General features: G+C 44.7%; 1 protein-coding gene across 3 annotated transcripts in view; it reads right to left on the bottom strand.

Moving 5' to 3' along the window:
• Nucleotides 1-17,558, bottom strand: part of Ttc28 (tetratricopeptide repeat domain 28) — a 368,181-nt gene extending 350,623 nt beyond the window's left edge. For 2 of the 3 annotated variants that reach the window (XM_051176415.1, XM_051176416.1), the window contains exons 1-2: nt 17,380-17,558; nt 8,228-8,506 (exon numbers count right to left, since the gene is read on the bottom strand). In XM_051176415.1, coding sequence (XP_051032372.1) covers nt 8,228-8,506; nt 17,380-17,463 — 363 coding nt within the window. In that variant the 5' untranslated portion in view covers nt 17,464-17,558. The remainder of the gene's footprint in view (nt 1-8,227; nt 8,507-17,379) is intronic. The other variant, XM_051176417.1, reaches the window with a different exon arrangement.
• Between the last annotated feature and the right edge of the window lie 4,386 nt (nt 17,559-21,944).

The raw sequence follows: 21,944 nt of genomic DNA, 5'->3' as shown, positions 1-21,944 counted from the left end.
CAAACTGCCAATACAAGAAGACAGTTTAAAGTTTCCTGCTTTGCTGAAGAGTCTGTCAGACACACTATGGCCTATGGGCTGAAGATGGAAGGTTACAGAAGAACTTCAGGGCACTGACAAGGCAAGATGTCTCTGTCATTTCTAGAATTTATATACTATCCTTCTGTGGTCTTTGAAGGAGTTGAAGACAGTTATGGTTATAGTTTTCCTTAATTAGGATTAAAGATGTTACTGAGACTTTAAACACACAAAGAATAGATGATGGAATATTTTCTTAAATCTTACTAAATGTTAATGGACTAATTATTGTTAACTGTGATTCTTACTTGATAACTGTTGTGTGATAGATATATTTTGCTATGCTAAGGTTAAACCCCTTTTTATTTAGACAAAAAAGAGGAGATGATGGGAGATGCCATTATGTATATATGTTTCTCATACTGGTTAATGAATAAAGCACTGCTGGCCAATAGGAAAGGAAGATAGGAGGGACTAGGAGATAAGGAGGAAAGAGGAAGTAGTAAGGAGGAGTCAACATGGAGAGTCTGGAGAAGGTAGAACTGCCAGCTGCCTCTCGCTGGTAAGACCACGTGGATATACATAGAAATGGGTTAATAATTAAGACGGAGCTAGCCGATAAGAAACAAGTAACTGGCCAATAGCATAATATCAAATACAGAGTCTCTGTGCATTATTTGGGGCTGGCACAGCGGCGGGACAAGACCAGGCGGCAGGAGGAAAAAATCTTACTCCTTACAGGTTTTGTCATAAAAAAAACATGGTAAGACAAAACTCTCCATCTTTTCCAGTTTCGGGTACTAGGTTCTATAGTCTCATGTTCATGCTATTGTACAAGCCCAGAACTTTTCATCTTATGAAATGAAACCTATAGCTACTAAACAACATGTTACTTCTCATCCTATCACACCTTGGTAACCATCATTCTTTCTATGCCATTTCCTGTTTATTTAGCTTATATCATTTCATTAGAAAAATACCCAAATCCCTACAAAAGAAACTATATACACAAGAACTTGAGTTTGTATTTTAGTTTGATGTCTAAATACAATTTCATCACTGTTTCCTAAACTAAGATGTGACCAATGGGAGGGGCTAAGACTTGTCTTCAATATTTAGACAGAAAAATGGACCTGATCAAGAAATATACTATAAAACATACTGCACTATTTCCAATTTGCAGTGAATACCATCAAAATTACAGAGTTCTTACTAACAATATGACAATTAATATGATATACTTACATGAAAAAATATATAAAACACAGGTGCCAAGAATACTGTACGTAAAACAAGACTAAGTTTAATAATAGCCTATGTACAGAAATACAGTATTCATGTTTTTACAAAGAACTTCCACATATACCAATTCATTTAGTTAAACCCCAGTCCCTCCTGATCTTGATTTTCTTTATCTGGGCAACATGGAAAAAAACATCCGCCATGTTGGTCTCATGAGGTTGAACCAAGAAGATAATATGAAATAATGAAAACAGAATTTGGACATTGTAAACAGTACTACAGATATACATTGTCTAAAGAAAAGTTTCCAATGTACTACATTTTTGGTTCAGTTGCATTTTTCTTAATGCAGGTTCTTACTATGTAACCTAGGCTGACTTCATACTCATTCTCCTGTCTCAGCTCTCTAAGTGCTAAAAGTCATCATAGACATGTGCTACCACACCCAGATAAAAATGTATAACTGCTTATAATCAAGGAATAGCTGATGCTGTGCCACATATACAACTGTTTATTAAATACTGCCATAACATTTATGGAGTATATGAAAAACAGAAAAATAGCACAAGTTCCTCTATCCACTTGCACATAAAAAGGCAAACCTTGGGTGCAGATGTAGCTCAACAGTAGAGTGTTTGCCTAGCATGTGTGAGGCATTGGGTTCAATCCCAAGTACCACAAGCATTAACAAACTGCTTCACCTGTTAGTGAAAATGAAAATGAACATTGCAATTACAAGCACGTGTGAGATTCTTACAAATTAATAACAGCAGGGCAAAACCATATCTCTACGATACTATGAAGCTACAAACTAACTACATAGGAGCAAGGCACTGTGTGGTGCCCATGCTTATGTTTTCAGGGCTTTCAGGAGAGGCTAAAGCAAGAGGATTGCTTAAACCAACTGGGCAGTACACTTAGAGTGTGTCTCAAAAACACAACACAATGGGGCTGGAGAGGTGGCTCAGAGGTTAAGAGCATCGATTGATCTTCAGAGGTCCTGAGCTTAATTTCCAGCAACCACATGGTGGCTCACAACCATCTACAATGAGATCTGGTGCCCTCTTCTGGCCTGAAGGCATACATGCAGGCAGAACATTGTATAAACCATATAGGATTTACATGAAAGATTCCATATTTCTCTACTTTAAAGAGTAAATTATATTAAACTTAAGCATAGCACAAAAAAAAACATACAAAGGGCATTCACTGTTCTTCAAGAGGACCCGGATTCAGTTTCCAGCACCCAGATCACAACTGTCTGTAATTCCAAGATCTGACACCCTCACACAAACATGCATAAAATAAAAATAATTTATTTTTTTAAAGCCATATAAAATTCTCCTGTTTTTTAAAGAAAAAAAATGCTTTATCACAATCTAATTGAAGGAGTTAGCCTACATTTCAAGCCTACATAAGCAAAGGGTTTTGTTATTAGCAAGTAGGTAGGAAGAACATTCTCAAACACTGACCCTTTGGTAGCCAATCCTCCGGGGTCACTTTTAAATCCCTTCCCTATTTGAAAAGAATGATGTACTTATGGTGTTCCCATTTGCACAGTCTTTAAAACCAATTTCACACAATGTTCCATACACCTGCACCAAAATCAGTCTAATTCTGATGGATCTACAGAATCAAAGTAACTCAGCCCATGGAGAGGATCTAAAATCCAAGAGTACCAATGAATCGCCTCAAACAAACCCCCCCCATACTGAAACTTTAATTGGCTATAAGAATGCTGTGTTACTTTTCTGTTGCAGTGATCCACAACGTGACCAAGGAGGGGTTTATTTGGGCTTACTCTCCCAGAGGGCTCTCCCATCACAGCAGCAAGCAGCCATCGGGAACAGAAGCTGGGAGCTCTTGAACAAGCACAAAACAAAAGAGAGAAAAAAAATGGGAAAACTCAAAGTCCACCTCTGGTGGCATGCTTTCTCTGACAAGACCACACCAGCCAAACCTCTCCAAGCAGCACCAGGGGTCCAAATACATGAGCCTATGAGGGTCATTTTTGTTTCGTGTTGTCAATTTGACACACACTAGACTTATCTGGGAAGAGGAACCTCAATTGAGATAGTGCCTTTATCAGACTGCCTGGAGGCAAGTCTGGAGGTTGTTTATGGACAAATGTCCGATATGGGAGGGCCCAGTCCACTGGGGAACCGGAGGGTGTGGTGCTATCCATAGACCTGCTCCAGTCAGATCACATACACACCGTCAATTTGTCGGACGGTCGCTGTGCACGCCTGACTTAATGGTTTGTTGGGTGAGAGAACACCCTGTTCACAAAGGGCAGCTCAGGTTGCAGGGTAACCTGGCGGCCCACGGCCAAATGTTCAGTTTCACTGAAGGCCTACTAATAGGCCACAAGCTGTGTGTGTCTCCAAAGAACAGTGATCTGTAGATGGCCTTGCTCCAAAACCCTATGGACCTCTCCTGTGATTCGCCTGTTGGTTTATGGGGTATGGCCCTAGAGATTAGGTGGCTGAGGAAGAGAGACGGGGACACAGCTAGCTGATAGTTCTTCACACAGCGTGGCACCCGAAGTGGGTGGCTGCGGCATCACAACTCTTTTCTGGAGAAACCCTGAAAGACTGCAGGGGAGGGAAAGTTTCACAGTAGGTAAAACTTCAGGCCACGCCCACAGTCAGTCGTAGATTCATCTGGAAGGAGAAAGGGCCAGATGAGCAGTTGCTAGCTAATTCGTGGGCTGTACCTAACGGATTGGCTGGACTGCCAGAGACCGGAAGGAGCCCGATTGGAAGACTGATGAGAAGGTGGTCTGGGGAAGAAGTACGTGGCTACATCTCTCCGAATGGGCAAAGGATGTGAACATGCTTTTGTCCCATTGTAAATGCTCACCAGAGTAACTTCAGAAGAGGAAGAGTTTACTAATCAAGTAGATAGGATGGCCCCTCTGGGGACAGTCAGCCTCTTTCTAGTCATGCCTGCCATTGCTCAATGGGCCCATGAACAAAGTGGCCATGGTGGTAGAGGTGGGAATTATGCATGGGCTCAACAACATGCTGCCAAGTGCCAGTAGCAGAGGCCGACAATGAGTCCCCAAACATCACACTATTCCCCACGGTGACCACCCAGCAACCTGGTGCCAAGCTGATTACAAATGGGCCACTTCCATTGAGGGGAGAGGGGACAGTGCTTTGTTCTTACTGAAACAGACCGGGGAACCCACTTCACAGCTAAGGAAACACGGCAGTGGGCTCATGTCCACGCAATCCAATGATCTGACCCATTGCCCCACCATCCTGAAGCAACTGGCCTGACAGAGTGGCAGAATGGCCTGTTAAACTTCAATTGTTGGGCTGGACAGACGGCTCACAAAATATATATTTCAATTGTTGAGGGACCCAGACTCAAGGACTGAATTCTCAGCTTCCCTGAGATGACTTTATAAGTTCTGAGATATATTCTGAAAATTTTTTCCAGAAAACTCTTGAGTGAAATCAATTGTGTTACCAGGTTTGTGGGATGTTTCTGTGACAGACCTATCCATGTTTGGGGGAGGTTTTCAGAATGACACTGGAACTTAGGGATTTAAAAAAAAAAAAAAAAAAATCTGGTGTTCAGAGCTTAAAAAGCTAATGTGAGACCAGTGTAACATGGTTTATGAAGTTTCAAAGGTAAATCTGAGAGTCCCTTTGCCAGCTGGGGCTAAAGAATCATCTGTGATAAACAAGAGTCGCTGCAGTGAAGCCTTCGCTGGAACAGGTTGCTCAGCGGGAGCTGAACAATCAGCTGTGCCTTAGAAGAGATCAGCATCGTTGAGGCTCAGCCTTAGGAGATGCTTCCTCGGGGGCAGCACCCGGAAGCTGGGGTCCAGAGAGACAGGCACAAGGCTGTACTTGACACTGAACATGATAATGTGAGGGTCTCCAAGGTGAGTCAGGGTTTTGGAGTCATGAGGATTCTGAGAGAGCCGCGGAGGCTTGGAACCAGGACAGGCGTTGATAGTGCGTGAAGAGAAGTCAAGGCTTGGCACCACGTGGCAGAGTCGGCGTCCCTGAAGAGAGCCAGCAGAGCTACGGGTGAAGGTCCGGCCAGTTGCTGTAGAGACTGCAGCATTTTAGAGATGCCAGCGCCATGGGACAAGCAACCAATGACAGCAGCTTCCAGTGGAGCCAGTCTAAGCCTGAGAGAGGCGCTCAGTGTGCTGGGGATAGCAGGGCTTTAGGGGCGGGGCTTCCCAAGCCCTTTAAGATCACGAGTGAATCCCAAGTGTCTGATGATGAGCTTTTTACAAGACTGAACTTTGGTTTTCCTGTCATTTGTGTCCTACTTTTTGTCTCTTGGAATAAAAAATATGTAGCTTATTTTTTATTTTACACAACCCCAGTCAAGAGACTTTGGCTGACTTAGAAAGATGAGTGTAAACACACATGTTACTATAATCAAGTGTTTAAGCACCTTTTAGTCTAACTTCTGATATGTTTTAGAAAGTATGGTCGGAGTGACAATGGGCCCCAATGGCTCATACACTTGAATGCTTAGTTCCTAGTTATTGGAACTGTTCTTAAAAGGGGTTAGGAGATGTGATCTTGTTAAAAGATGGTGTGTCACTGGGGATGGACTTTGACATTTCAGAACCAAGGTTGGCTGCCCAACTGCACAGGATGTACACACATAGGCAGGAGGTATGTGGCCAGGAAGTACAATAGAGTGTATGCTTTCTCCCAATCCCAATTAGACAAAGGCAGGACATACATGGCCTTGTGGGTTTTGCCTGACTAACATATTTCCAGCCATTTTCTGGGAATCCCGGGTATGGATGTGGCCAGTGTCTCTCTTCTTGGCCAGTATTTAATAAATAAAGCTCGCTTCAAATCTGGCCCAAAAAGTGTGCAAGTAGTCTTATTATTGCCCAGTGGGATTAACAGATGGTCATACCCTCTAAAACTGCAAACAAGCCCCCAATTCCAACTAATTGGCTTCTAAGTTGCCTTGGTCAGTATGTCTCTCTCTCTCTTCACAGCAATAGAAAAGTAACTAAGACAGAAACCAATCAAATCTTAACATGTTTACCTCTGGGTATCAATAATCAGAATCATAATAAACTCTTCTCCTCAGAGTTGCCAACTGGTCCCAAACGTTGGCCATTACTTTAAGTATTAGTTTATTCATTTGTAAAATAATGAGCTGCTCCCTAATGAGATGTTATACTATGATTACAGAGATTGTAAACACAGGCATAATCCAAAATAACTCAAGAGTACATTCACCTAGTCTAAGATTCAAAACAGGGTTCAGTCCATCACTCTTTTCAGTGTGTATCTTATAGCCCTGATGCTGGCTGGACACACAAAGCTGTTCTAAAAGACAATTCGTATTCTGATATATCATGGCTAACCCCGTAGAGAAGAAGCACCTAGTATGACCTGGAAGCAAGCACAGACATACACGCACGCATACACACACACACACACACACACACACACACACACACACACACACAAATATTTTTAATTCCTTTATTTTCAAGCTAAGCAACAAAGAGATGAGCTGGCTCCCAGACTCAAGAGATTTCCAAGCTTTCCAAACTAGCACCAATGCTTTACATGTAGCACAGGCAAAAGCAAAGTTAAAAAAAAAAAAAAAAAAGGCAAGGAATACATGTTTCTGGTTTTTTTATTACAGTGATCAAAGGTTAAGGCACCAACCAAGGAAATTACAATTAAGAGCCAAAGAATGATGAAAATCTAGTAATCAAGTAAGTTACTTAAAGTGTGGGTAGATGATATAGGTTTGATAATCTAGAATCTGATACATTCTTTGCAAATAGTAGACCTGGGGCCAGAAAATAAATTATGTTCATAAAGGACATTCCTTGAGCAATCACTGAAATGTGAATGGGGCCTAAGGATTGGACAGTATTATTATATTAATGTTAATGTTCTGGTTTTAAGGGTTGCATTGCGGTTATATAGCAGAATGTTCTCAATATATACTTAAAGATTTAGACGTGGCAAGACAATTTAATTTGTCTTCAATTTAGTCTCAAATGGTTCCAAAAATAACAGTAAAAATGATACAGCCAGAAAGAGAAGTATCAGCAAAGTGTGGCAAAATGTTAAAAATAGGGAATCCAGATGAAAAGTATACAGGACTCATCTGTACTGTCTGTTAGTTTCCACAATGGCGGAGTCAGCAGCCACTGAGGCAGCTACCATCATCACGTGCCGCCAAGTGCCTTTCCACCTTCCACTATGCAATGCACACCCCCCTAAAGTACCATATCGTCAGTCCCCGCTCTTGCTCTTCTCCTCTTGTCTGTCTGCCTCTCTCAAGTCCCCTCATCCCTGCTAGGAAAGGCTGTGATTCCAACAATCCTACAACACATTGGGAGGTGGAGACAAGAGAATCACCAGAAGCCAGCCTACAGTATCCAACACCAACACCACAGAACCCGTGAGACCCTGCTTCAACCAGGTGGGCGAGAGAACCGATCCTCAAAAGTAGTCATGTGTCTCCCTACATAATATATGAAGCAAGGACATGGCCATCCAAGGTATGGCTGAGGGGAAGATTTTTACTGAAGATACGAGGGGAAATACATCCAGAAGCATCTGGAAGAATCCAGAGCAGGAGAACACCAACAGAGGGGGTGGCAAGAGAGTGCACAGGAATAGTAAAGTTATATATGAATGAGAAGCTGCAGGAAGAAAGCACTTGACCTGGACAAGTATAGGGTAGGGGTGAGGTGAGAAGAACTGAGGGGAGCCTGAGGACTAAGATAAACCAGAATGTAAAACAAGCAGGGAAGGAATTAAATATGGGCAGAAAGCACACTTACAAAACCACTAAAAAGGAAGGTGGGTGCTGGGTTTTGGTCATTTTAGATTTTGCTGAAGAATTGATTCTGTGAATGAATATCTGTACTGAATCCATGCAATGCTATCCTAAAATAAGATGTCAGAACAGACGCTTCTGAGAAAGTAAATAGAACTGCTACCTTTGGCCATTTGGGATTGAGGAGCCGGGCTTTGATTGCATCATCCAATGCCTTGTGGTACTGCTGGGTTTTCATGTAGGCTGCAGATCTATTGCTATATAAAATGCAGTTCTGAGGGTCAACTGCCAGGGCTTCATTATACAAAACAATAGCTGTGTGGAAGTCTCCATCATGACAGGCCTGGTTGCTCTGACGGACTTTCTCAACAAATTCAGCTTTGCTCAGTGCTGGCTCATCAGGACTTCTCTGGGCAATAGTCTTCACACCAAAGAGAGGAATCTACAAAGAAATTGTCACAAGTTCAAACAGTCCACACAGATCTCTGTGGCCTGAAGCTCATGTCAGGTGTCTTCCTTGATCTCTCTCTACTTACTGATTGCAGCAAGGTCTCTTTCTGAATCTGGAGTTAACCAATTCTACTTCTCAAAGTTGACAATAAGCTTGCCTTGAATCAGCTAAAGCGCCCTTAAATGCACACATACAGAAGGGAGATACAGCTCAGTGGCTAACACACTTTCCAAGAAAGCATGAAGACTGGAGTTTGGATCTCTAAAACCCATGTAAAAATCTTGTCAGATGTGGTGGCCACCAGTATTCTTCATATTCAGGAGGCAGGGACAGGATCCCCAGGGCAAACTGCCTAAATAAAGAAGTAATTGGTTTTTAAGATCTCTCCAGTCTTCTTGGCCTTGAACTCACAGAGATCTACCCATCTCTGCCTCCTAAGAGCTAGGATTAAAAAAGTGTGTGCCACCTCACCCAGCAGACTATCATATTTTGGAAGTATGTACTTTTCTCATTTTATAGGAGATTACAATTAAGAGACTGGGTGGGGCAGTGGAGGCGGAATGGAAGGAGAGGGAACTGGGATTGATATGCAAAATAATATTGTTTCTAATTTAAATAAAATTTATAAAAAATTAAAAAACAAAATACCTTTGGGTAAAAAAACAATTAAGAGACTGCACTGAGACTCAGAAGAGTCATTACTTCTAAATTTTTTCCAACATAATATTTGTATTGATTATTTGGGAATTTCATATCATGCGCCCCAATCACACTCACTTCCCAGTATTCCCAGGTCCACCCCTACCCTTGTGGCCTCGCCCCCAAACTAGGGAATTAAAAAAATAAAAAGAAAACAGAGATTACTTTAGTGTGTGTCTTTTGTTTATGCTCCATTTGCTTAACTCTGTGAAGCTGTGGTTCTTTGCCTGCCTAAAACACCTGATGGTCCTAATATAGAACTGAACGGCCAATGGCAAGGCAGGAGCAAGGATAGGAGGGGCTGGAAGGCAGAGAGGATAAATAGGAGAAACAAGGAACGGAGAAGCATGAGAGAACGAGAGGAGGAGGACATCAGGGGCCCGCCACACAGCCATCCCCGGAGCAAGAGCGGAAGTAAGGTTTACAGAGATAAACACAGCCATCCCCCGGAGCAAGAGCGAAAGTAAGGTTTACAGAGATAAACACAGCCATCCCCGAAGCAAGAGTGAAAGTAAGGTTTACAGAGGTAAAAGCCCAGAGGCAAAAGGTAGTCGGGATAATGTAAGATAAGAAAAGCTGGCAAGAAACAAGCTAAGCTAAGGCCGGACATTCATACCTAAGAATAAGCCTCTGTGTGTGATGCATTTGGGAGCTGGGTGGTGAGCCCCTCAAAAGAGCCAAAACATGAAAAATCAACAACAGTGCTGAAACTGAAAAACTATAGGGACTTTGTAAACTTTGAACTGGAAGCAGTACAACATGGCTAGGAATCTATGAAGATCAAGGAATCGAATGTGGTGGTTTGAGCGAGGCTGTCCCCCATAGGTGAATGCATTTGAATATTGGTCCCCATTGGTTACACTGTCCAGAAACACGTAGGAGGAGAAGAGCACCACTGTGGGCAGGCTTTGAGGTTTCTGAGGGTGCTCTTCCTGCACTGTGATTTCAGGTGTAAGCTCTCAGCATCTTGCACCATGCCTGCTCCTACCCCAACCCTGACATGGTGGACCCCCATCCCTTTCTATAAGTTGCCTTGGCCATGGTATTTCTTCACAGAAAAGTAACTGATGAAGTTAGTATGGCCATTTTGACCACATTAACTGGCCAGGGTGACAAGGAGAAGACTTGCCTTACAGTGTCTTCCTCAATTCCTTTCCTTACTGCTACAATTTTCCCTAGAGGGGCCTTTTGTTTCCTTAGTTAGGACAGGCTTAGACTAGGTGATTCTTTCTGTCCTCCATTCTTTTTCCAAATTTCTTTTCTCTTTTGAGTTTTCTATTAACAGAATTATTTCCCTGATTTCCTTTTTAGCTAGTTCATAATTAGTATACAGAAATGGTAGTGGGTTTTGTTTTGTTTTGCCAACTTTGCATCCTGATACCTGACTAAACTGATTCAAATCAAAAGGTCTTTTAGTGGAGCTGTAAGAGTCATGGAGATATGGAGTCATATCATAGACAACTTAACTTCTTCCTTTCCACAAAGGAAGGGTTCAACATAATCAACCTGCCACACTGGCTACTCATCCCTAGGAAGGGTGCCAATACTGGGGCCCAGTGTTGTCCTCTGCTGTTACAGATCTGGCACCCAGCCTTGGCCAGATCAGCCTTGGTGAGTGGAGGTCCATGTTGTCCAGGCTATCCATAAACTTTATCACTGCAATCATGGCCAGTTAGCTCAAGGGCCTACTAAGCAAGAACAGGGACAGCCATGGAAGAGACTGATAGTCCACAGAACATATTACCCTATCTATTTGATTATTGAACTCCTCTGCTGAAGCCATGTTTCAATGAACATTTACGTGGGACACGATATCTTCACATCCTTTGCCCATTTGGAGGGATGTAGCCACAAACTTCTTCCTCAAAAGTCTTTCTCATCAAATCCCAATCTTTCATGCTTGTCCCCCGGAAGTGGGCTATCATGCTGCACTTGTCCACGTCTAGATGATGCTTGCAGTGGCCGTGTGGTGGTTTGAAGGAGAACAGCTCCCACAGACTCCTACATTTGAGTGCTTGGTCCGCAGTTGGTGGAACTGTTTAGGAAGGGTTAGGAGGTGTGGCTTCCTTGGAGGTTTATCACTGTGGGCAGGCTCGGAAGTGTTTCAAAAGCCCATGCCAGTCCCGCTAAACTCCACCTCATGCTGTGGATCAGATGTGAGCTCTCAGCTGCTGCTCCAATGCCTGCCTTCCTGCCTGCTGCTGTGCATCCCACCATGACGGTCACTGACTCTACATCCCTCTGAAACCGTGAGTCCCAAATTAAATGCTTTCTTTTATAAGTGGCCTTAGTTATTTTGCCTTGTCACGGGAATCAAAGGGTGACTAAGTCAATACAGAGCCAACAGTATAGGAAACCTTAGCAGTCTTGTCTTCCTCTGTCAGCCATGAGGCCATGGCTGCATGCTTAGAAGTAGATGGCCCTGCTGCAACAGGAATAGACACCATAGGCCTTTGGGCATCTTCATGTGACTTGCCTGTGCCCTCAGGACCAGCTTAGTCCTGCTAGCACATGATACTGTGCTTGGTTGATAATGGACTCTTCCTGTCCAGCAGGACCCCCTCCTTCAATTACACCCTTATCAGCTGTTTTCAATGGTTTCCTTCACTGCTTAAGCTTTTCTTTAATTCCTTTTTGCAGGTTGGAAGCTTGGCTGAGTGGAGTCTTTCCCTGAAGCCACCTCTCCCTTTATTCCATTTACCAACTGGCTTTTCTTTGTTTTATCTCCTTGAGCACAGAGCTTAGTTCTATTACACTTCCTGGTGCCCTTTTTCTTCGCAAATTCTACATTTTGTATTTTTCCTTGTTCAGCTTGTTTGTTTTCATTATAGATCTGCATAAGCCTGGCCATTCATAACCATGATACAGTCAATAGCAGACTGTTTTGAAATCTCCTTATCAATGCTGTTAATTCAAAACTCTTTAATTTACTCCAGGCAGATTTTTTTTGGATGAGGGCAGAAAACACCCACATTCTTCACCAAAATAACACAAGAGCCTCTCTAGGCCATCTACTAATATTCTTCTGCTCTAAAACCTCTTGATCTGGCCATCACAATCTACATTGCTCCCGGAGCCTCTGTCTTCACTATTAGGATGGCCCACTAAGCCTCACTTAAATCATTCAACCTCTTTTCTAATCCAAACTCCCAATCCACATTCCACCAAGAGATATCGTTAGGCCTGTCATAGCAATACTCCACTCACTTTTATGTTAGTCAATTTCCTATTGCTGTGAAGAGACCACAGAAATTATTATGAAGGAAAACATTTAACTGGGGCTGGCTTATGGGTTCAGAGGCGTAGTCCACTGTCATCATAGCAGGAAGCATGGCAGGAAGACATGGTAATGGAGAAAGAGCCAAGAGTTCTACATCCAGATCAGCAGGCAGTAGGGAGAGACACTGGACCTGGCTTGAGCATTTGAAGCCTCAACGCCACCCCCAGTAACACACTTCCACCAAGGCCACCCATACTCTAGCAAGGCCACACCGCCTAACGGTGCCACTGTCTGGTAAACAAGCATTCAAGTCTGAGTCTTTTCCAAACTGCCACTTCTTGTGTGCATATGCACTACCAAGAAGCCCACAATGGCTGATACTTCAATGGAAATAATATGCCTCCCCAGTGAGGAATCACTCCATTCACTTGGACATGAAGGAAAAGCTCTTCACTAAGTCACAAGGACAACTGGAGCTAATGCCCAAATAATCTGGTCTCAGATAGAAAATGTTACTGACTTATATACACCAGGTCATACTGCCATCTGGCGGGATTATGCTTTTCTCAAGAAGAGGACTGGGGGCTTTATGGCAGGGCAGGAATGAACACTGGTTGTGCCCTGCACTGCCCCCTTGAGCATGTCAGAGGTGCGTTCTCTGGGGATGAGTCTAATGGCTGGTCAATCTTAGGAGCAAACACTTATATTCTAGTGTTCTAAATGTATCTCTAACAGGCCTGGTTAGCATACTATTTATCTTTGGTATATTTGTGAGGCAGCACTCCCCTAACTAAATTGTATTTTGTGTGATTCAGTGTCTCCTAAGCCAATCTATTAACAAATCCTTTATAACAGCAATTCTATTGTTTTGAGTTTCTTCTATATCAGTACTTCTTGTCCACTTGATCCAATCAGCATAATGTCATCAATACAGTATGACACCATGACATTTTGTAGAAAAAACAAATGATCAAGATCCCTACAAACTAAGTCATGAAACAGGGCTGGAGGGTTAATATTCTTTGATACAAAACAATAAATGTGTACTACTGTCCTCACCAGCTGAAAGCAAATTCTGTCCTTGTGGACAGGTATTAACAAAAAGGCATTTGTTAAATCAGTAACTGTATTCCATGCACCAGTAAATGTGTTAATGTGCTCAAGTAAGAACACCACATTCACTACAGCAATTGCAATCTAGAGTCACTGCTGACTGTCATGGTCCATCTGTCTTCTGCACAGGCCAAGCAAGAATTAAAGGAAGATGTGTAAGAAGCACTTCAAGTTCTTGATGATTGCACTAATTTCTGTAATCTCTCCATGAATCCATACTGGTTTCAGTTCACTACTTTCTTTGGGAGAGGCAAAGCCAATGAGTCGGGGAACCAATGTTGGGATCTTATAACCAGGGATGATGTATGGAAATACCTTTACAGGCTGAGTTTGGACACTTGGATTCTGAAGGGTTTATCTCGCCTGAGAAAGTTGTCTCTCCACCTGTAGCATGGGATGCCCCCACCTCCAGCCCCAGCAGCATTGCCCTCTCTCTCTCTCTTCCTTTGCCTAAGGGAATTAATTAATCCTGTATTGTGTGACCAGCAATGACCTTTCCCGAAAGAGACTTCAAACAATAGTTATGTCCTTAGTGTCCACTAGCTGTTGCCTTTAGACCTACAACCAGACTTATGGTTACGCAGACTCTTAGAGGTGACAAAGTGATCTAAAAAGAGGTAAGCCACATCACTAAAGAACTTAATAATGTTCACTAATTTATTCAAAAAGCCTGGAGAGATGGCTCAGTGGTTAAGGGCATTGGCTGCTCTTTCAGAGGTTCTGAGTTCAATTCCCAGCAACCACATGATGGCTCACAACCATCTATAATGAGATCTGGTGCCCTCTTCTGGCATAAATGCAGAAATATATAAAAATAGATTTTTAAAATCTTTTAAAAAAAGGAAATCTGGGACTGAATTTTAAGGGTATAACAGTGGGTGGAACATTAAGCTGATCAGGCTGAATTTAGCAATATGGGCTGATGAGTGGAAAGTTTAGGTTCTGTTGTGTGATATGTGTGATATTTTCTTTGTGTGGAGTAGAGGGGTAGTGTAACAACCAGTTGACCACAGAGGTCTGGAGGACTGTACAGAAGGAGACAGGAAGTGATAAGGTGGGGCAGAGAGAGGATCTTGGTCCTTTTGGACAACCGAAGGAGAGGTAGGAAGCAACTGGTGGCTGCTCCTGGTTCTCTGATCTTTCAGGTCCTTACCACAATATTTGACTCCCCATTTTTTTATTGATATGATTAATTAGATTACTGCTTCAAGGTACAATATGGAGAGTGTCAAAAGTTTGTTTGGTTTGTTGGCTGAAGTATTTCTCAAAAGACAGCCTACTGAAAAAGAACTAAGGATTCCTGATGTCCCTTGGCCCAGTGTTGATGAAGCTATTTTAAGGCTCAGGGGAACTGAAATGTTGAAGCAGGTCCACTGTAAAACCCAATCCTCCACAATGATAGGGTCCAGGAGACATAAAATGGTGGGGGCACCAACTCACTTGAAGCTGCTGCTCAACTGGATGAATCAAATGGGAAGTGTTTAACTGGGCCCCAGGGTGGCAGGGCCAGGTGGCAGTACTGAGTTGCCAATGACATGGTGAGCACTTTTACCATAATAAGCAGTACAGGCAAAGCACCACTACGATGGCCCAATACATAATGGGCAGCACAGGCCATGTGTACAATGGCCCGACGGACATATAGGGACCTTTGGTATTGGCTAATCAACCACTGTGTTTCCAGTAACAAAATAGATAAGGAAACTACTGTTTGTATTTGATCTGTGTAAGCAGAAAATAGTGAATGAAAGGCTACATAGGGCCATAGCAATAGAGAATCCAAAGACTGTCAACCAATTTCCAGACACTTTATGTACCCAGAACCTCTTGAATAAAGAAAGGGAAGACCAAGTTTCCTCCACCTTACTTTTTAAGAGGTTTCTCACTGGACCTCAAGCCCACTGTTTCAGATGGGCCGGCTATAGAGCACCAAGGAGCCACCTGTCTCCGCCACCTCCTAGCTCCCAATTCTGGGGTTACAGGCCCATACCACTTGGCCCAATTTTATTGGGAAGCTGGGGTTGGAACCTGGATCCCTATGCTTGGGTAGAAAGAACTTTACCCAACGAGCCGTCTCCCCAACCCCTAAAAGCAGTTTGTTCTTTTAAAGTGTACCCATACAAGCAACAAAACAACACATTTAGAGATTATACCATTTTATTTTCCAGTGTCCCTTCTCTAGACACAATCTCAGCCCCAATTGTCCTTTCTTGTACTTGAATGCTCTATTTCTTGAAAAACCCTACTGAAGAGAAATCAACTAAACAAACTACAACTACATGGAGGAGAAAAAAAAAAAAAAAAAAAAAAAAAAAAACCTTCAAAAGCAACTGCCAACTTTCCTGAGTAAATAATAATCCCGATTTCCTTGAATGAAGATGTAAATGATGAAGAGATGACTCCATGGGTAAAAGCACTGATTACTCTTGCAAAGTATTAAAGAGTTCCATTGTCGGCACCCAGTTGATGACTCACAAGCAAGTGTAACTCAGGATGGGATCCAAAGCCCAACTCTATCTTCTGCTGCCCATATAGATGTGTAAACAAAACACTCAAATATATATATATTTTAAAAGTTTTTAAAGAAAATGTAAATGTTTACCTGTCTCAAAAGAACAAAAAAACCACAGAGGACTGTCATGAAATGAAATAGTGCATTTTTAAAATTCAGAATCTTTTAAATTTATTTTATTCCTTGTGTATGGGGGTAGACCTGTGAGGAGGTCAAAAGACAACTACTGTGTTGGGTTGGGTCCCTGGGACCCAACTCAGATGCTTGGGCATGGTAGCAGAAACCTTTACCTGTTGAGACATACCCCCGACGCTCAGAATTAATTTTAATCTAGCCAGAATATACAGAAATGATCCTTTATACTAATCAATGTATACCTGGGTTTTAGTTTTTTGTTTTTGTTTTTTGTTTGTTTGTTTTTTTTCTAAAGCAAACTGGGAATATCGTCTCATAAACAGTCACAAAAGTTAACCTGGAAGGTGAGAGAACTCATGTATGAGATAAAGCTGACAGGTATTAATCTCAAAAGGCCCCTGAAATATCTCAAGGGTTCCCAGGTTGCAACTCCAGGGTCATTCAATTCTACTGACATTTACTAAATAAACATCTGCTACATGCTAGGCACTGTGCACAAGTAAAAAAAAAAAAAAACAGAGCAAACAGGTCACAACTAAGAGGGCTTGATGAAAATTCAAAAATCTCCTCTGCACCGAGAAACCAGTTTGTACGCGCATCTCTTGACACAGTGTGTGGCCTATATTTTATTAAAGTATTCCAGAGTATTTGTATACCCTGACTAGTTAGTGGCTTGGAAACAAACAAACAAACAAACAAACAAAACAGAGAAAGGCTGCTCCTGCCATGCAAAGTTAATTTTGCTCCGCATCCTTCAGTCTGACAGACACACCCAGCTTTCCAACCACTCCCTACCGACACCTGGGATGCAACCGCAACACCTGAGCATGCGTCCCTGCAGCCGTGGTGGGCTCGGGCACCGGGCCCGGCCCGGCCCGCCCCGTCCCGCTCCGAGGGGGCGGGGTCGAGGCAGAGGAGGTGCGGACATGAGGTGCCCGCTGCATTCCAAGCCCCTCGCGCGGGCGCGCACAGCCGTGGAAACTGAGGCAGGCGGGCAGACGGCGGGACCAGTCTGCCTAATGGTTCTCGGCGGGGCTCGAACCCCGGAAAGCGGCGGGGGGGAGTGGGTGGTGGGGGTGGTGCCTGGGCCTCCAAGTCACTCGTCAGCCGCCGAGGCCCGGCCCGGCTGGCACGGACGGAGTTTCACAAAGAAAGTCTCCCGGCCCGCGCCCCGCTCACACTCACCGGCGCCGGCGGAGACTCAGGCTCCCGCCGCCTGCGGCTCCGCGCCGAGGCCGGCTCGGGCGCCAGCGTCAGCGGCTGTTCCATCCCCGCGGGGCCCCTTCGGCGTCCGCCTAGAGCTAACGGTCCCGCCAGCTAGGCGCGCGCCCCGCCGCCGCGCGCCATGTTCCCGCCGTGCCGCGCGCCGCCGCCGCCGCCGCCGAGCGCCCCGCTCCACGCGCACGCGCGCGCCCCCGCCGCCGAGCCGGCTCGCACCGCGCAAGCGCGTGCCCGGCCGGCCCGAGCCCTTTGGAGGCGGGGGCGGGGGGGATGGGGGGGAGGTCGGGTCGCTCTTCCCGGCTCTGAGCGGCCGCCCGCCGCCGCCGCGCTGCCGACCACCCCGAGGGCACCGTGCGTGCGGGGCGTGGGGAAGGCGCGCCGGTGTAGGTGACACGGTGAACGCTGGCGTGGCGTGGCGTGCGAGGCCCGTGTGAGCTTAGGATGGAATCTGCAGGAGCCCACCTCCTGCGTGCTAGTCCTCACCAGCTGTTTGTCTGGAGACCTAGTGTTAGGAACCCTACAAAAGATGCAACGCCTACTCTTAAAAAAAAAAAACATGAATTTCTAGTCGGTGGTGGCGCATCCCTGTAATCCCAGCACTAGGGAGGCAGAGGCAGGCAGATCTCTGTGAGTTCAAGGCCAGCCTGGTCTACAGAGTGAGTTCCAGGACAGCCAGAGATACACAGAGAAACTAAAAAAAAAAAAAAAAAAAAAAAAGCTCAAAAAGACTATTGTGGGGCTCTAGCTGCTCTTCCAGAGGACCCATGTCCAATTCCCAGCACCCACATGGCAGCTCACAACTGTTTGTAACTCCAGTTCCCGACACCCTCACACGTACATGATGCAGGCAAAACAATAATGCAAATAAAAATATTAACAACGCACACACAATGCCTGGCACACACTAGGCTCTCCCCAGGCCCGCAGGTGTGATTCCTGCTATGTCCCTCCAAAGTCCCCAAAAAACAAAAGTAATGGAAAGGGCTCAGTTTTCAAACCCTGTGGTGTAATTAGCAGGAAGGGATTCACCCAACCATTCTTCCCACAGCTCTCTCTGCTACAGATGTCTCAGAAACACAAAAACAAACAAACCGAAGCTAGCAGGAAAACAATAGCAGAGAACATTTCCCCTACCGGTAAAGAACCTCTTAGAATTTTTCGCCCACTTTGTAGACCCGGGTGGCCTTGGAACTACCTCCTGGCATGTGCCACTGCCTGGATACTGTTGTGATTTGTGTGTAGTTCTTTGTTCCTCTTATCTTTGTCACATACAAGTGACAGATGACCAGCCTGGAGTAAACAAAAAAAAGGGAATATTCCTGACCGTATATAACTGAGGTCCTGGGATGGTATCTCACCATCCAGCAATGCTGCTGTACCTGAGACCTTGTCTGCACCTGTATCGCCTTGTCTATCAGCTATGCCTTGAGTCTGTGATGGCTTCCTTCTCCTGTGGTTCTTTCCACATGGGGAACCAACCAGGTACAAATAGCTTCGACCTACTGAAGAAAAAGGTTCCCACTGTCAGGACCAATAGCGACTGGGGTCAAAAGCCTGTTCCAGGTGCCTCTTAGCATACCTCAGCACATGCTGCCCCCCACCCGAGGCTATCTATCTCACTATAACCACTACCTGTGGCTCTTCTCACCATGCCCCCTACCCTCAACTTCTCCCTTCCCCCAGCTTCTTCCTACATAACTCTGTTGTCTTTCCTTCGTTGCCTTAAACGTGCAAGCCACTAAATTCCCATTAGCCCTCAGAACATTTGCACAGCCTCGAAACTACCAACCGCCACTCATAGGAACAGCTCTTGACTGTCCCATTCCGGTAAAGGGCTTCTGAAGCTCGCTAGTTGATAGCCTAGCGAGCAAGCTACAGTGTGGCCTGTCAATAACAGCAGAGTTACGGTCACAGTAGGTCAGAAACACAGAAGCTGGTATTAGAACCACCTGTGTTCCTATGGCCACTACTAACCCCAGCCATATATAGTCCTGGAAAAAATTCCAGTTTTTATGAGGTCAAGTGTGGGCCACCAGCAATGTTTCAATTTCTACTATCAAAGGGCTATCACTGCAGCCAGGCTTATGGGATACAAAAAGTGTTTATTATGTTACTTTTAGCAATCCAGTCCTCATTGTAAAAGGAAAAGTCCTTAAGTTTGGATAGAGCACTTGTTGCTTTTGCTGAGAACTTGGGTTCACATCCCATTGTCTCTACATGATGACTCAGTTACCTGGTAACTCCAATTCCAGAGTCTTCAGTGATCTCTTCTGGCCACCATGAGCACCGAGCACACACACAGTGTACATACTGAAGAGCCCAGGCCCTCACCCAGCACCCTGCTTTGGCAGTCATGACAGGCTGCAGAAAAGACCCAGCAAGACACAGACCTAACTCAACATGTGCTGAGCGCCCCCTCCCCCCACAATGACTAGGAAGCCAGATACCCTCCATGTGACAAGGAACCATTCAGAAGTTAGCAGGTGGGCTCTAGATGTGTTTCACTGATAATAGCACAATGCAGAGCATGGCAGCTGCCCTGGGATGGCCTCTAGGCATAGCAACCTTTCTGCAGCTGCAGAGGAGCAATCAACTCAAGACAAGTTGCCCAAGCCTGGAAGTGCACCAATCCTGAGACTGTTGCTATGCAACTATGGGCAACTATCAGGCCCCCAGCCACTCCCCTTGCTCTACCCCAATCTACTCCCTGCCCCACTGCTGCTCAGAGTCCCTCCTACTCCACCCACTGTGTCAGATGGACAGGGAACCCAAGTTTAACTCATAACATTTAAGACTCTTTGCTTTTGCATTAGACCTAGTATCTTGGTGGTATTGGGGGGTTCAGAGTCTGGGCACAACAATACATGCAAGCAAAACTCAAGTACATGAAATAAAAACAAATCTTAAAAATCCCTGGACTGGCTCCAACCTTTCCTCCTCTTCGTCTTCCTCTTCCAATTTCATATGTATGCCTGCTTGTATGTCTGGGCACTACTTGTATGCCTGGTACCCAAGGAAGCCAGAGGGTGCCAGGGACCCAAAAAAACTCCCACCCAAACAAAGAATTACCAGGGGAGCTCCTGGCCAACCATGGGGATACCAGGGACTTCACACTCTATTGACTTGTTTCTTTTTTTGTTGTTGAGACACAGCCCTAACTGTCCTAGAACTCACTCTGTAGACCAGGCTGGCCTCAATCTCAGAGATCCACCTGTCTCTGCCTCCAAAGTGCCACAACCACCCATAAACCTTGACTATCCTTTGAGCCCTCCTTAATCACATGGTTTCTTTTACGAACACATGTTTTCTGAGATTTTTTTTTCCTGCATTTCCTTATTGTCCCATGTCTCTCTTCTATTAACCTGATTTGCAGCTACTTGTGATTTTACTCCTTCAAAGGAGCCCAAGAAATGGATTCAGAGATGCTCTCTTTAACCAAACTTAGGAGGCAGTCCCTGGCAAGTTCAGCAGTTGGGTACACCCCAATAAAAATCAAGCTTGCTTCAAATTTGACTCAAATTGTGGTAGTGGTCTTATTCTCACTGGTAGGATTAACACCACCATATGGGTGCTGAGACTTGAACCCAAGTTCTCTGGAAGAGCAGCCAAAGCTCTTAACCACTAGAGAGGTCTCTAGCTCCTACCTTCACCTTCACTTCTAACACAAGGATAGCTGAAGGACCTCGTTTCAAGAAGCACTCAACCACCTTAAAATTTTGGGGAAAATATCTCAACAAAACCCCAGGAGTTCAGAGATATAAGCCATATTATGTCTGAGGATAACTTCTCTGTTTCATTTGTTTTTGAGACAAGTCTCACTATATAGCTCAGGCTGTCTGGGATAGATTACAGAAGCGTGAAAACCCATCAAACTTAAGGTATGAATTACAGACTGGACCACAACACAAGGAGCAACACGCAAGCCACCACACAGGCTCCTTGGCAGCCAGCCACTACAAATCACCCAACTTCACCATGCCCTTTTCTTTCTAAGAGACTTAGAGGGTGTGTGTGTGTGTGTGTGAGAGAGAGAGAGAGAGAGAGAGAGAGAGAGAGAGAGAGAGAGAGAGAGGAAAGAGAGGAGGAGAGAGAGGAGAGGAGAGAAGAGAGAGAAGGGAGAGGTTTTCTCTGTATAGCCCCAAGTGTCCTAAAACTTGCTCTGCAGACCACAGGATGGGCTCGAACTCAGAAGTGTGCACCACCACTACCCTATGAGATTGAGAGATTCTAAGCGGCCTTTAGAATTTGTGTTTGTTTAGCTTGCACAAACTAAAACCAGAGTGATATCCTGAGAAGCCAGACTGGTGACGACAACGTGAACTTCAGTCCTCTACAGGAGCGCTCTTTTTCCGTTGCTTTTGTTTTGTTTTTCCAGACAGGGTTTCTCTGTGTAACAGCCATAGCTATCCTGGAACTAATTCTGTAGACCAGGTTGGCTTGGAACTCATAGATCGGCCTGCCTCTGCGTCCTGAGTGCTAGGATTAAAGGTGTGCACCACCAACACCCAGCCACAGGAGTGCTCTTAACC

The sequence above is a fragment of the Phodopus roborovskii genome, unplaced genomic scaffold, assembly GCF_943737965.1.
Source record: "Phodopus roborovskii unplaced genomic scaffold, PHOROB, whole genome shotgun sequence".
NCBI classification, from domain to species: Eukaryota; Metazoa; Chordata; class Mammalia; order Rodentia; family Cricetidae; genus Phodopus; species Phodopus roborovskii.
Note: the sequence above shows the minus strand (reverse complement) of the source record. Positions and strands in the feature narration are given on the sequence as shown.